This window comes from Dunckerocampus dactyliophorus, chromosome 17 (genome assembly GCF_027744805.1).
Source record: "Dunckerocampus dactyliophorus isolate RoL2022-P2 chromosome 17, RoL_Ddac_1.1, whole genome shotgun sequence".
Lineage (NCBI taxonomy): Eukaryota > Metazoa > Chordata > Actinopteri > Syngnathiformes > Syngnathidae > Dunckerocampus > Dunckerocampus dactyliophorus.
This window is the reverse complement of record NC_072835.1, coordinates 8,658,506-8,673,367: the sequence shown is the minus strand read 5'-3', so window position 1 is coordinate 8,673,367 and position 14,862 is coordinate 8,658,506. Positions and strand designations below refer to the sequence as shown.

Here is a 14,862-nt window from a genome sequence, read left to right as displayed (position 1 = left end):
CCTCACTGGTGAACAAGACGCAGAGGTACTTAAAGTTCTCCACTTGGGGCAGGATCTCACCCTCGACCCGAATGGGCACGCCACCCACGGACTCGGACTCGGAGGTGCTGATTCTCATCCCGGCCCCCTTCACACTCGACTGCGAACGACCCAGTGAGAGTTGAAGGTCACGGCTGGATGAAAGCAACAGGCTTCAAGCTCGTAAAATGCTCAGTACACCGACAAAAGACAGGAGCACGCCGCTGAACTAAATAGAACAACTCAAATTAGCAGCTGGTGCGAGAGAAAAGAGCAGGCGGCAGAAAACAGAATGGAGCAAAACAGAAATAATTACAAAATAAGAGCCTAGAAACGGAAATACTCAATAAAACGGGAAAATACCCAACCTGTCACGCAAGCAAACACACAGGGCGTGACAACCTGTTTAATAAATGTCAGAATTCTCTTGAAAAAGACACTTTTAATATGTGACATGACGCCTGGATGCATCCCGGTGTGCAGAAACGTATCAAACAGTCGTATTTTAACACCAAACCTTCATTTTTGGATTCACAAGTGAATTCAAATCATGTGTGTATTTAGTTAGCCAGTGGCTGATACAGCATCTACAATCTCCAAGGTAGACATACCGTAATTTCCAGACTATAGAGCGCACTGGACCAGAAAAGTCATTCATCCCCACCCTCCTCCTCCTCCTGGGAACCAAAACCACTAAAGTCATCCTCTTCATCATCACAGTTGAACAGCCCTATAACTCCTTCATCACATACTTTGTCAGTCTCTCGCTCTCTCTTTTATTGTTGCTCTTGAAATCACTTTTGTCTCAAGGGAAAGTAGACATTTAGCTTGAGGTATCCTCTTCATCACGCAGTAGTCCAGCCTTTCGAAACCTGTTGGTGATAGTGGACGGTTAGCGGTCCGAGCAGTCCAAACTGAGGCTGTAGTACAAGTAATTCTACACTTGATCAAACTTACTTAACGTGTCACAGATCGCTGCATAATACTTCAAAACGTTATATTAGCTTCCACTTCACTCATCCACGTCACTACTTCCTGGAGCTGCACTCTAAGCATCATGGGAAATGTAGTTTTTAGCTATAAATTAGCCTCATCACTGTTAGGGTGATAAAGCATGAGGGTTTAAAGAATGAGAAAATAGTTGAAGCTTATGCATCCAAAATTGCGGTAATTAGTGCCCTCATTAAGCAAAACAACATTTTCCAATCCACACAGTTATCATATAATTATAGTTGCACATTACTTACAGACACATAGTCTTTGAGCGCAGAAGCGTATTCGAAGCTATTCCGTACTAAAAAGCATCTGGTATGCTCTTTATCATTCAATTTGCGTGCCTAACTGCGTCACAAGTTCAACTCAATAAATTATTGCAGCCACTAGGTGTTGCCAAAAAAACAACTACCACCCCACTTTACTTAAAGGCAACACATGGAGGACCAGGAATATTTGTACTGAAAGAGGACTGTCCATTGGATGAGTATGTAGTCAATCAGTGATCGTGTCATAATGTAATTTAAAAAATGTCTTCATGGGTCTGCATCAGAGCTGGAATAGTAAAAATTTAGAATGTCTGTCAGGTATTTTCTTGACATGTTCTCTCTTGAATCTGATCATGGTTTCTCTCCCCTCTGACTTTCATAGGGAAATACAGGTCCAGCAGGGCCGAGGGGCACAACAGGCATGCCTGGATTGCCTGTAAGTTTTAATAGTATTAGAATCTTTAAGAATTGTTGTCAGTTATTTTTAATGTAGAGCACTCGGGGGATCCGAGGTGGAATCTCTATTGGAACGTTAGTTTGGAGTTTGCATGTCCCCATGTGGGTTTGGCGTACCTGCCTCTTACATCCCAAAAATATGCGTGCCAGATTTATTGGGGACTCTAAATTGTCCGTAGGTGTGAATGGGAGTGTGAATTTGTTTATATGTGCCCTACAATTGACTGGCGACCAGTCCAGGGTGTACCCCGCCTCTTGCCCAAAGTCAGTTGGCACAGGCTCCACCTCCAATGAGGACAAGCACTTTAGGCGGTTAATGAATGTATTGTAGATTTGCAGGGTTATGCTCAAGACCACTCATGAATGGCCGAAAACGCGAATAATAATAATAACCCATAAAAAGAACAATCCCTAAGATAGCCTAAACACGTTCATATGCTTCTCATAGTTATGTTAAGTTCAGTTTTACACATTAAGAAACGATTGCAGTTATACAGTGTTGCACTAAAGTGTTGTTGTTCAGCATTGAGTGAATTGATTAGTGAGACAGCACCCTCTGCTAGATTCATAGCTGCAGCCCTCTTTTTTTCTCCTGCAGATAGCGGCATCAAACCACTTTCTGTTTGCCATAAAAAACGAATTATTTAAGATTTAAAGAAGAGAAAAGACTCGTGAATAGGCGGGAATCGACCCTTTTTTGGTTTTTGCGTGAAGATATGGAGTAGCCATTGTACTTTCTCTTTTTTTCATGATGCTCATCTTCTCCTCTGTGTTGTAGGGCACGTTTGGGTTCAAGGTAGGATATTGTCAGTTCAAACACTCTTGTTCCTAAAGGTCAAACTCACCAACTTAAAGGTAAATGAAGAAAGTGGAGGAGGATATTGTGTGTATTATCTTGTCTATCACACACTTTCATATAAAATACACTTTATTTAAAACACTGTGGAACATTGGTTAGCATCATTAACTCATTCCAGAAGGTCCAACTAGAAACCTAGTCGGATACCTTAGTCACACTAGAGGTGTAAATGAGCCAGAATGCTGTCAGAATGAAAATGTGTGGTTCATTCCTGGATGTGCATTGTCATAATTCTGACTGCTTTCTGAGTGCATTCCAAATTCCATTGTCGTGGCCGGATTCTAACTGCACTCTAAATATTCTTATGGTGTTCCAGCAGGATTCCAAACAACCGAAACGGACGCTAACCGGATCAATTTTACCCATAACAAAGAATGTAAATCTAATTAATCTGTTCCAGAAAGCCAAAAATGTTAACAGAAAACACGTTTTTAGAGTTTTACAATTATAGTTTTACATGCAGAAAACAATTTGAACTGCATATAAAGACATATAAATGGTGAATGAAAGGGATAAATGAACATTACAGTAAAGGTTACTTTTACTTGACAAAGACACAATGTGGCAGCTAAATCAACACCTTCCCCTTCAACACCACTTCCTGTTTTGCCAGGAGTTAATTCTTGAATTCAATACTTTCTTACCCCAAAATCCCAAAATGGAGCCAAAGAAAGTTTGAAGTGCCAGCATTCTGATAATGAAGATGAGAAACAATATTGAATTCAAGACATAACTACAAAACAGAAAGGTGGTGTTGAAGAGGAAGGTGTTGGACTGGGAACAGTCACGTCTTCAGTGAAGGTAAAAGTAACCTTAAAAGTTCATCTATCTCTTTCATTAGTCATTTATATGCATTTAGAATTGTTTTATGCATGTAAAACTAGAATTGTACAATGATAAAAACATGTTTTGTGTCAACATTTTTGAGAGTCAACCGCTGATGACATCATAGATGGGCGACATAGCTGACTTCCGGTTTCGGCTGCCATTTTGTTAGCAAGCTAACGATGCTAACAGGACATTTTGTGATAAAAATACATTAAAAACACAGTTGGACTCAAGTAGTATATTGATAACACAACAAGACGCTTGCCATACTGTACGCTATCCGGAAAATGCACGCAAATCGAGGCAACATATTGGCATACATTTTTGATATTTACCGAAAAACATGCTAACCGAGGCCTATGTTAATCAAAGCTCCACTGTATCGTTTTACTTAAAGGTGCTGCTGTAGTGAGAATTGATGGAAATGTTGCCGCAAAGGTTTGTGTATGCAGTAATACTCAGATGTTTTCTTCTTGAAGGGTTTGAAAGGCTACCAGGGTTTGCCTGGTCTGCCAGGCAGAAGAGGCCTTCCAGTAAGTTCAAAACAAATCTTGTCCCAGTTGGACATGCCTGGGAAACACCTCACCAGGGAAATAGATAATAAAATCAGCTCAAATGACTCCTGATGCAGTCAAAATGACATATTTTACATTTAATTAGCATTCATTTTGATGTTTCTTTCTTTATCTGACTGCTGAAGGGTCCACCTGGTGTTCCCGGACTGCCAGGACCATCTCTAAACATGACACTGACAGAGCTCAAGGCAAGTAACAAATCTCTTTTACGTCTGTGTAGGCTCTCAGTCGTACAGGAGTTGTCCATCGAGGAAAAGGCTTCTTGAGACGTCATCTGTACTTCTGTGTAGAAGGTGTCGGACGTTTCGCTCCTCATCCGAAGAGCTTCGTCAGCAAACTAATAAGTGCTGGTAGCTTAGGCCTTAAATACAGTAAGAGTGGGCGGAATTGGTGTGCCAACACCCTCCTCCTATTGGTTTGTTACACTAAGCCTGGGCGGAGCAGTGGTATAATCCTATCCTGTTATTCACACCTACGATAAAAGGGAAGTGTCGCTCCCTGAATTGGGTATGAACGACTCTGATACTGGCTTGTTAGCATCTATTGTTCTGGCTCGGCCCTGCCTTCACCTCATTTGCAAGACTAAGAGCTGTGGGTTTTGGTCTCAGTAACCTGCTGAACACAGGGTCCAAATTAAACCTCAAACCACCATTCCGATTCAATGATGGGTTCTGTTGTTTGACAGACTACGATACCAGCCAGTATTAGAGTCGTTCATACCCAATTCAGGGAGCAACACTTCCCTTTTATCGTAGGTGTGAATAACAGGATAGGATTATACCACTGCTCCGCCCAGGCTTAGTGTAACGAACCAATAGGAGGAGGGTGTTGGCACACCAATTCCGCCCACTCTTACTGTATTTAAGGCCTAAGCTACCAGCACTTATTAGTTTGCTGACGAAGCTCTTCGGATGAGGAGCGAAACGTCCGACACCTTCTACACAGAAGTACAGATGACGTCTCAAGAAGCCTTTTCCTCGATGGACAACTCCTGTACGACTGAGAGCCTACACAGACGTAAGGACAGATCGCTCAAATCTCTGCTATAATCACTGTCAACATCTTCTATCTCGTCCATTCTCTCACGTTTGTTTACTTGTGATGTTCAGCTGTGCTGACGTCACTTGGGAAATGCCCCCTTCTGACAAGCTCTGACCAAAATGGCCGTTTGAGACATAAAAGAATGCAATTTTTCATCAATTTAATGTTTGCGTAAAAAAAAAATAACAATGTAGAACATCATTACAAACTATATAAAACATATTTAAGCAAAGGTGAAAAATCATGTCAGTGACCCTTTAAATAGGCATCATTTTTACTAATAACAGACCATATACAGCCACGAAACAGTGGTCATTTATTACTTTTTTAAAAACCTGATGATCGAATGGTGATGTAGCGAGGGACGACTGTGCATAAGTTGTCGGGTATCAATCTTGAAAAGCTGGCAGTTATTGGCATTGGCTTGAAAAAAACCATTGTGCATCCCCAATATCAGAACATAACAACGCATCACGTCGGTAAGGGCGTATGTGCAACACCGTTATTTTTAACGCTGTTACTCCCAACGCTGCTGAGCATCCATGACAGTGGGATCACACTCCTACACAACACGACATGGTCCATGTAGTTTACTAGGTTGTCATTACAGTCACTGGTACCCTTCAGTGTTGGCATCACAAAAAACAACAGCAGAGAAAAACACTATTGTTGTGTTAATCCATTTGATATCTTGCAAGATATGGACAGATATGGGTTTGGCTGAACTCCAAACTGGAGTTGGAGTGTTCGGCTTTTGAGAAACCAGTGAATAACAAATGAAACTACAAATGTCAGATTAAAAGTGCCAAAGTGATTGGAGTTTACATTCATCAGAGTGCATTTTGAGTTCACTAATGCATACGCATGTTGTCTCTCTCTAGGAAATCATGTATGTGTCCGATAAGCCCAACCTCCATTTGATCCAGACTCTTCTGGATTCTCTAGAGCAGGAGCTTCGACGCCTGGTGGATCCTCCCGATGGCACCAAAGAGCACCCTGCCACCACATGTCTAGAACTTTGGCTCTGCCACCCAGAATACACCAGTGGTCAGTTAACAAACAATGCAGTTGTCAGTAAACACATTTGACGAGGTTTTGGTGAAGTCAAGTCAGACCTGAATGTAAAAAGCAAGACGACAGACGTGAGAACGCATCCCGTTGCATCCCATTTAAAGTTGGTGCACGGGTGAGCAGTCTCCACGAAGCAAAACAATCACAAAGGTCTGTGCAAGAGGATAAGTGAGCTAACTGACACCAAACTCAAACACAGTACATTACAGCAGTGATTCCCAGCTACTGTGCTGTGGCACAGTATGTGCTGAGGGAGATTACCAGGTATGATGCTGGAAATGATCAAATTTCACTTAACTGGTCTGAAAAATAATAATAATGTACAGGTGGTCCTCTGGTTACGTACGAGTTCTGTTTTTAGACTGTGATGTTAAGATACAATGGAGTGAACTCACACGGCATTGAATCGATCGCAACTGGACTGTTCAGGTTGTCTTAGAAGAAGTTTTTCCTGTCATCCGAGGAGGCTTCATCAGTTCATGCTCAAAGACTAGGTGGGACAACTCAAGTCTGACTAGATAGGACAGCTCTATTCACTCCATAAGCCACTGTATCTTAACGACTTAGCAAAACTGTTCTTGTCTGGACATGCGTCTTTTTTTTTAAACACTTTGGATCCTGCACCACAACCCCTCAGACTATAACTGTCTTATCTAGTCAGACTAAAGTTGTCCCACCTAGCCGCTGAGCATGAACTGATAAAGCCTACTCGGAACTTTGCCCCCATTGCGGTATCTAACCATGACAGACAGCGCCTTCAACTCTTTAGTGTCACTCACACAAAACACTTGAAGGACATATAAAATAATACAAGAATTGTTAATATATGGTTCCAGGCTAGTCTGGAAGAATAACCTCCTCCCAGATCTCCTCCCTTTCTCCCTCTTTATCTTTACGGTCGTGCAATTGGGACCAAAAGAGTGGCCAACACTGGTGGGCGTTTCTGCTCTCTGTTTTATGATGTTCACTTTCACTTTGATGGTGGCAGCTTTCATTTTCTTTGGCGAACTGCCACTTGGGAGACATAATGATGTCCAAAAAGTTCACTTCTAAGCGATGTTATTCAAAGCTGGGCAAGCATCTGCCCTGCAAGAGGCACGCACGGCATTCTTGTGTGATGTGTGTTCATGTGCTGGCGCACGCTGTCGCTAGTTTTCATTCAGTCTCGTGTTTGTTCTCTAGAGGGCGCCATATAGGTGAGGTGGGAGAAAAAGGGAGGGATAAAAGATTCATACTTGTACTCAGTGCTCATTTGCTAATCAGGTCAGGATGTGCCAGAGGGGTGTCCTCTACAAGCAGGTGACCGGTGCCCCCCATACTGCTCACATGAAGGGGCACCATTGAAGCGATAACTGCCACTGGGTACATACTTTAATTAACTTGTGTATTCACCTGTTGCCACACATGTTGCCATACATACAACATTTAGTAAAATATGTGCCTTGGCTCAGTAGAGGGTGAGAACATTGCATTATAGAACTGCTGTTGTCGTGTTGAAGCTAGCAGAACATCTTACCATAACAGCATTGTTCTTCATAAGACCTTCAGACCAAAATAAGAATCGCATCATTGTCATATTTTATGTTCATTTTTAAACACAAATCATCTCAGTAAATGCTTGCCAGACTTTTACAGCTGCAGAGCTCACAGTAACATTTCTGTTTAGGAACGTTTTACATCGACCCAAACCAAGGGAGTCCTGGCGACGCTCTGCTGGCCTATTGCATCTTCTCCAGCACATCAATACAGACCTGCCTTCATCCTCAAGATTCTCAGGTCCAAAACAAAAACCATGACAAGAATTTGCATGTCTGGATCATTTCTTTCTACTGACCGTCATTTTGTTTGTTTGGATGTCATTACTGTAGTGTTTCCATGCCTTCACAACACAGTACATCCATTTATTTACTGGAAAACGAACCAAACACAAACAGTTAGCGGTTTAGTCCCCAAAATATCAGAAAAGAGGTAAAACTGTTGATTTATTGGATAATCGATGAACCATTGATTCGTTAATTGCCGCGGCTCTAATTTCATTCTTCTAATAAACATTTGATGAGACCGACAAAATGAACTTACAAAATGAACACTTTCCATCTGCACTCAGTATTGCATGTACAAATTGGCTGTTTTTGTCTCCACTTGCAGCTGCCCATAAAGGCCTGGATGGAAGATTCTTCTGCTAACAACTCCTTTCAGTGGCTCAGCAGACTGGACCAAGGCTTTCATGTGAGTCATCACCTGAGGAACACACTACAGATGGTCCTCGTTTTACCAACTTACAACACACTCCCATAAATGATTCAAACTGTATCAAATGATAACTAGTTATGTGATACACTGAGGAAGGACAATGTCACTTTTTTAATTAACTTTTTTTAACCCAGGTTTTGTGCTCAAAATGCAACTTGACACAACCTAACATCCGCAAACAGACTTAATTGGTCCCGCGACGGTGGTTATCAATTTACTTTGTCAATTCCGGTTTTCGGCTTTGTGCTAATTGCGCGTTCACATGAAAGGGGGCGTTTAACGTCATATTAGTCTACTTCCGCTGAAAAGTGAAGCGATCCCAGCCAGTGTATTTTCAAAAAAAAAATGTGTACGTAATTAGTATGGAGCGTTATGAGGAGTTCCCAAAAGATTATGACTGCCAAAAGCAACGCTGTTGCCACCAATAGAGCAAGAAACGGCCGCTGACAGAATAATGTTGAGCCTGTAATGAGCATGTGTTTATTCTACTAACTATACCCTACAAGTGTGTTCATTTATCAGTTCTCAACATTGCACAAGTTTGACATTTTAACACTTACCCATTTAAAAAATAAATATATTGGAGCAAAACCGTATTCATTTAAATCTTTGAAGTATGTCTTCTTGTTGTATGTCGATGTGACCACTAGATGGCAGTGTTGACGTGAGTACTCACGCAAGGACTGCGGTGGCATTTACGTCTGCTAATGTTGGCTTAATTATTACTATTTCACATGGTGCTCGTGTGAGCATATGTAGCGTATTTCCTCGTCTGATAATCTATCTCGCTTACAGATGGATAAGGGAATGCTCTTTTTTTCATTTTTTTTCTCCATGTGGTTCTCAATAAATGGTGACGCCATCTCTGAATTAGTTAAACAGTGAAACACTTTCATAGCTGACTTTAAGCTGAAAGCCTGGACATAACCTGGTCCCGACCAGGTTATGAGTTCAGCCTAAGTTGCCATGGTGATACAGCTGCTTTAAAAGAGAGCTACCTTCGCTGAACACGCATGTCCGGCTTTCAACTCAACACAGCTCGCTAATGCACTAAACTCCGTTAGCTGAATGCCCCCTGGGGCTTGTTCCAGACCTCATAAGATAAGGCTAGTAAAAAAGGACAAGGCATACACTTGTGCCCTTGGGGACGGGAATATGGTACAGTAGATAATGCCCAGTTAGTAGTGATAATGGAATCGGTTGGGTGCTTTGGCGTTGCAGAAATAAAGATCAATAATGAGGCAAATAACACAAAGAAAGGAGTCATTTAATATTATTACTTGAGACAGTTTATGAAACCAAAACTAAAGTAAAATTCCAATAGTTTTAATGTTATGTTTGTATTGCTCAGTTCATTTATCCAGGTGCCGATGTGGTCCAGATGCGTTTTCTCAGGTTGCACAGTAGCACGGCCACACAGAAGATGACCTACGCCTGCCACCCAGGGCACATATTGGGTCAGTCGGAAAGGGACATCAAATTCCTCACTGACACACGAAAACAAAGTTTCCTCGGAGCGCTTCAAGACTGCGTGGTATGTAAAAAGCTAACCTGTGCAAATTTGCTGCAGTGTTTCTTGAAAACCCTTTTAAGTCGACAACCACTTATGTCGCCGTGAGTCAGCCGATCTGAGGGATGTTGACTTAAACGGCCCTGCAGACACGCGTCAAACATTTAAAGATACACTGGTACAGGTGGTCCTGGGTTTATGAGGTTCCATGTCACGACGTTTCGTGGTTACGAACACACTCCCATGAAGGAATCAAAAATCACCATCCAAATTGTGTGTTCATGGCTTCTTAGTTCACCTTTTGCGGCAGTGCGCCAAAGAAAAGGAAAGTCCTCACCATTGAAGTGAAACTGAACATCATAAAAAGCTCAATGTAACATAACGGCGGCTGAATGACACCACGTCAGGATGGCTGTAAATTAGCGAGCCTTCTACTGAAATGGTTCATTTAGACCAGGGGTCTCAAACGCGCGGCCCGCGGGCCATTTGCGGCCCGCCACGGCACATTTTGCGGCCCGCAACTTGACAGGAAAGACTACTGTAAATGCGGCCCGCACGGTCTACATCAGGGGTCTCAAACTCGTGGCCCGTGGGCCATTTGCGGCCCGCCGAGGCACATTTTGCGGCCTGCGACTTGTCTTCAAAGATTACTGTAATACGGCGTGCAACAAGCCAATGTTACTCGTAGGATGCACACATAAGCCTTCACTGAACTAAGAGTGAGTGAGTCACTTAGAAAAATGTGGTAAAAAATTCCGCCCATTTTCTATACCGCTTGTCTTCATTAGGGTCACGGGTAAGCTGGAGCCTATCCCAGCTGAATGCAGCAAAATATAAGCTGTGAAATTATTTATTTATTTATTTGATTCAGCCTATTACTGTATCAAGATATTATTGTTATTGTGAGCCATGTATCGCGTGTCGTATCGTGAGGTACCCCGAGATTCCCAGCCCTCCTCCCAATACTTGATGCGGCCCAGCCTCACTCAGACTCTACCTCCAGCGGCCCCCGGGTAAATTGTGTTTGAGACCCCTGATTTAGACCAAGAATACGTCAAATTTGCTTAAATATGCCTCATTTTGGACTAATAATAGGCTCCATTCAACCACAAAACAGCACACATTTATTAATTTTGAAAAACCGTGATAGGGTGAAGCTGCAAAAGTTGTAAGGGACGACTAATTTGCTTTCTGTGTTGTCAGCCTGCAGAACATACGGTTTCCGGACCCCGGGAGTCGGTGTTTGAGTTTGAGGACCTCCACCTTCTTCCTCTGAGAGATGTGGCCCCGATGGGAGGTGGCAACTTTTCGCATCCCTTTGGCTTCAGTGTCGGACCTGTTTGTTTCAGTTAGAATAGTTTGACCCCCATGCCATCCCAGACAAAGTTCAGGCCCCGGACGCAAATACAAGACAAATGCCTCGTCTCCCAGAGAACCCGCATTGTTTACAGACACTTTAAAACTGTACTGAATAATTTAAAATGTCTCGTTTTTAAGTTTCCCTGCATTGTTTTTCATTTTTGTTTGACATAATGTATATAAGGTTTGTATTACTTACTACTCGCACAAAGTTAGGCTTTTGGGTGAAATTTCAGAATGGATCTAAAATGCACGTTTACAGGTGAACTTATTTTTTATGCTATTTTTTAAGCTAAGATGTTCAACGTGTCTATTATGCTTTGCACCCGTTACTGTAGTGTGCAAGGCCGTGGTGGCAGCATCTCACACAGAGCAAAAAGGAATACAAAAGGCAAAGTGCCTTCATAAAAAATAAATAAAAACAGCAGGCAAACAGGGTTACATAAATTCACCGTGGGAGGTGGAAACAGGAATGCGCCCGAGCAGGAGAATAATTCAGGAAACAAGAAAACAACTAAGTTAAAGAAGGAAATCACAAGTTCATAGGAACAAAACAATGAACCGCCCGCTAGCCAAAGCTCCAGCTGAACTAAATAGTACCCTGATAAAAATATTAGATCTGCACAATCTTTTTTTTCAAACGGATACCGATAACTGACTTTTTTTTACATCTACTTTTTAAAAAATTCGTACTTGTTTTTGTAATTTGTTTGTAAAGACTGTAGTTTGTACACACCTGGCGGTAAGAAGGACATGAACAAATTTGGATTTGACCAACTGTACCTGTTGATTCGTTGCTCATCAAATATCATGACATTACCACTACCACATCACTATGAGGGGAGCATAGAGCAGGAGGATCCACCCGCTGTGACCCAGCAAAGTGTACTATTTTTGGACACGTGCTCCTACAAATGTCAGGAGAACCGGAGTATAGAGCAGGAGGAGCCACCTGGCGTGCCCCGGTAAGGTGCACTGTATTCAGGCACACGCTCCGAGCAATGTGTGTGACGCAAATGAACTATTAAAATATATATATTTTTAAGCTGTACTATGAGAAAGAAACGGGCCGCACGGTGGTCTAGTGGTTAGCATGTTGGCCAACACAGTCACAGTCTGGAGATTGGGAAGGCCTGGGTTCGATTCTCCTTGGGCATTTCTGTGTGGAGTTTGCATGTTCTCCCCGTGCATGTGTGGGTTTTCTCCGGGTACTCCGGTTTCCTCCCACATTCCAAAAACATGCATGTTAGGTTAATTGGCGACTCTAAATTGTCCATAGGTATGAATGTGAGTGTGATTGGTTGTTTGTCTATATGTGCACTGCGATTGGCTGGCGACCAGTCCAGGGTGTACCCCGCCTCTCGCCCGAAGTCAGCTGGGATAGGCTCCAGCATACCCCCGCGACCCTAAAGAGGAGAAGCAGTATAGAAAATGGATGGATGAGAAAGAAACAAAATACAATAAAGTTTTAATTTCTGGAAAATTAGGTTGGGGAAAATGTTATAACATTATGAGAATAAAGTCAAAATAATAAGGGAATAATGTCAGAATATTGCGAGAATACAATTTACAAGAAGAAAGTTGAAATAGTTGGGAAAAAATAAGAGCTGAAATGGATAAAAACACTAATTTTATGAGAATAAAGTCTATTCTAATGAGAAAAAAGTTGCAACTTTAAGAGAATAAACCTGTAAAATTGTGAGGAAAAAGTGTCATTTTAGTAGCATCGAGTTGAAAACAATGTATGTATTTTTCGTAATAAATTGTAATTTCTGGAAAATTACGTTGGGGGGGGGGCTATATTTTATATATGGGAATAAAGTCATAATATTATAAGAAAATGGAAAATGTACGACGATTACTTATGAAGAATGTTGAAATATTTGGAATTTTTTTTTTAAATAGCAAAAATGGGAAGTTCATACTTTTAATAATAATATTAATAATACGCTTTTACACCGATATCACAAAGCTGTCTCAAAGTGGCCCTTGCATCCTTTCATTTTTCAGTAAGTGTCCCTCGGTGGAAAAAGTGTGAACCCCCTGGCCTACTGTGACAAACAGGAAATAGACATCCAAAATAAAAGTCTCGATCCAGGAACATACAGTACAGTAAGGGGGAAAAGCAGAAGTCCAACTTTCAATAGTTTTTGCACAACTTAGTCTCTGTGTTGTAACCTGTTGATGACACTCTAAGCTCAATGGCCACTTCTGTTTTTGAAGCCTGGCAGTGGCGACGTACTGTGGATGAATTTTAAGGCGGGGTCTTGGTCTCATGATGGCAAAATGTGAAAAAAAAAAACAATTCTAATTGAACCGGGATTCTAATTTCTTGCTCCACTCATGGATCACACGCCTTTAGGAATTTTGCCGTTGCCTACAATTGGACATGTGCATTCAGAAGTTTTAAAAAGGTACAATTAAATTCACTTATACAGGTTACAGTGCATTTTAAATCCATCCTGAAATTTCATCTGATTATCTCTACCTTGTGTATAAATATGGGTCACACAGCACACACTTCATGGGCGAGCCGTCAAGGTGCTAGAACTTCCACCCACATCTATTATAGTCTACAGTCAGCTCTATGTAGACTATAATCCATCCTTTGTGTGATAGTTTTACTATTTTAGGAATACTTGGTGCTCTTTCGTCATCATTCAAACTGTTTTCCATGTGTATTTAACTGTACTGTATGTTCTTTATGTCTCAGGTATGGTATTTAGATTCTCTATACGCGGGCTCGAAAGCCATTTTGCTCCCATCTGTTCAATGAGTTACGTTACAAGAGAAATTACACCAAGGCTGGCAATGGCCAAGACCAAAACCAACTGACCGTCTTGACTTTTATTTCCCCTTACTCCATGGGTGTCCAAAGTGAAGCCGGGGCAAATTCAAAAAATACAATTTAACAAGAAAAATTAATTAAAAATACCACCAACAACAGCAAAAATGGAAAAATCTGCAATAATTTTTCCTGAATAAAGTCAAAATATAAGGAGAAAAAAAGTTGCAATTTGATGAGCAAATGTTGTAATCTTACGAGAATAATTTATGAGAAAAATGAACATCATTTTTAGAGCAAGTTAAAATATTAAAGACGTTTTTTTTTTTAAGTCATAAAATGAAAATTATTTTAGTGTCATTAAAGTCAAATGTTATGAGAAACAAAACTAAGTTGTAATTCTTTAAGTTAATTTGGAGTTTGCGGAAAAAGTTCAAATGTTACTGGAATAAAGTCAAAACATGGGAATAAAGTCATCATGATGAGAAGAACTTTTACAAGAAGAAAGTTTAAATAGTTGCCAAATAATAAAAAAAAAATCAATAGCAGAAATGAAAAAACATTTGAGAATAAAGTCAGGATATAAAAAAAAAAAGTTGTATGCTAGCAAGAAAACAAGTCAAAATTTTACGAGAATCAACTTGTAATATTATGAAAAAATGGTCATTTTAGTAGCATAGAGCAGCGTTTCCCATCCTTTTTTGTCTTGTGTACCCCCACAGCCTTTTTGTCACAGCATAAGTACCCCCTCACTCATATATGTTGATAACGCTCCACAAGTAGAATGCAACACAGCTGATATGATTGCACCGCAGCTTATTGTCTCCCTGGGGAAACTAGTTGTA

The 14,862-nt window shown here is 41.1% G+C and overlaps 1 protein-coding gene across 2 annotated transcripts in view; it reads left to right on the top strand.

The window, feature by feature from the left end:
• The window catches only part of si:ch211-196i2.1 (collagen alpha-1(I) chain), a 93,645-nt gene extending 79,379 nt beyond the window's left edge, over positions 1 to 14,266 (top strand). The window contains exons 55-63 of one of the 2 annotated variants that reach the window (XM_054757729.1): positions 1,663 to 1,716; positions 2,515 to 2,532; positions 3,903 to 3,956; positions 4,124 to 4,186; positions 5,921 to 6,086; positions 7,777 to 7,886; positions 8,259 to 8,339; positions 9,715 to 9,897; positions 11,077 to 14,266. In XM_054757729.1, the coding sequence (XP_054613704.1) occupies positions 1,663 to 1,716; positions 2,515 to 2,532; positions 3,903 to 3,956; positions 4,124 to 4,186; positions 5,921 to 6,086; positions 7,777 to 7,886; positions 8,259 to 8,339; positions 9,715 to 9,897; positions 11,077 to 11,226 (879 nt within the window). In that variant the 3' untranslated portion in view covers positions 11,227 to 14,266. The remainder of the gene's footprint in view (positions 1 to 1,662; positions 1,717 to 2,514; positions 2,533 to 3,902; positions 3,957 to 4,123; positions 4,187 to 5,920; positions 6,087 to 7,776; positions 7,887 to 8,258; positions 8,340 to 9,714; positions 9,898 to 11,076) is intronic. The other variant, XM_054757730.1, reaches the window with a different exon arrangement.
• Positions 14,267 to 14,862: the final 596 nt, after the last annotated feature.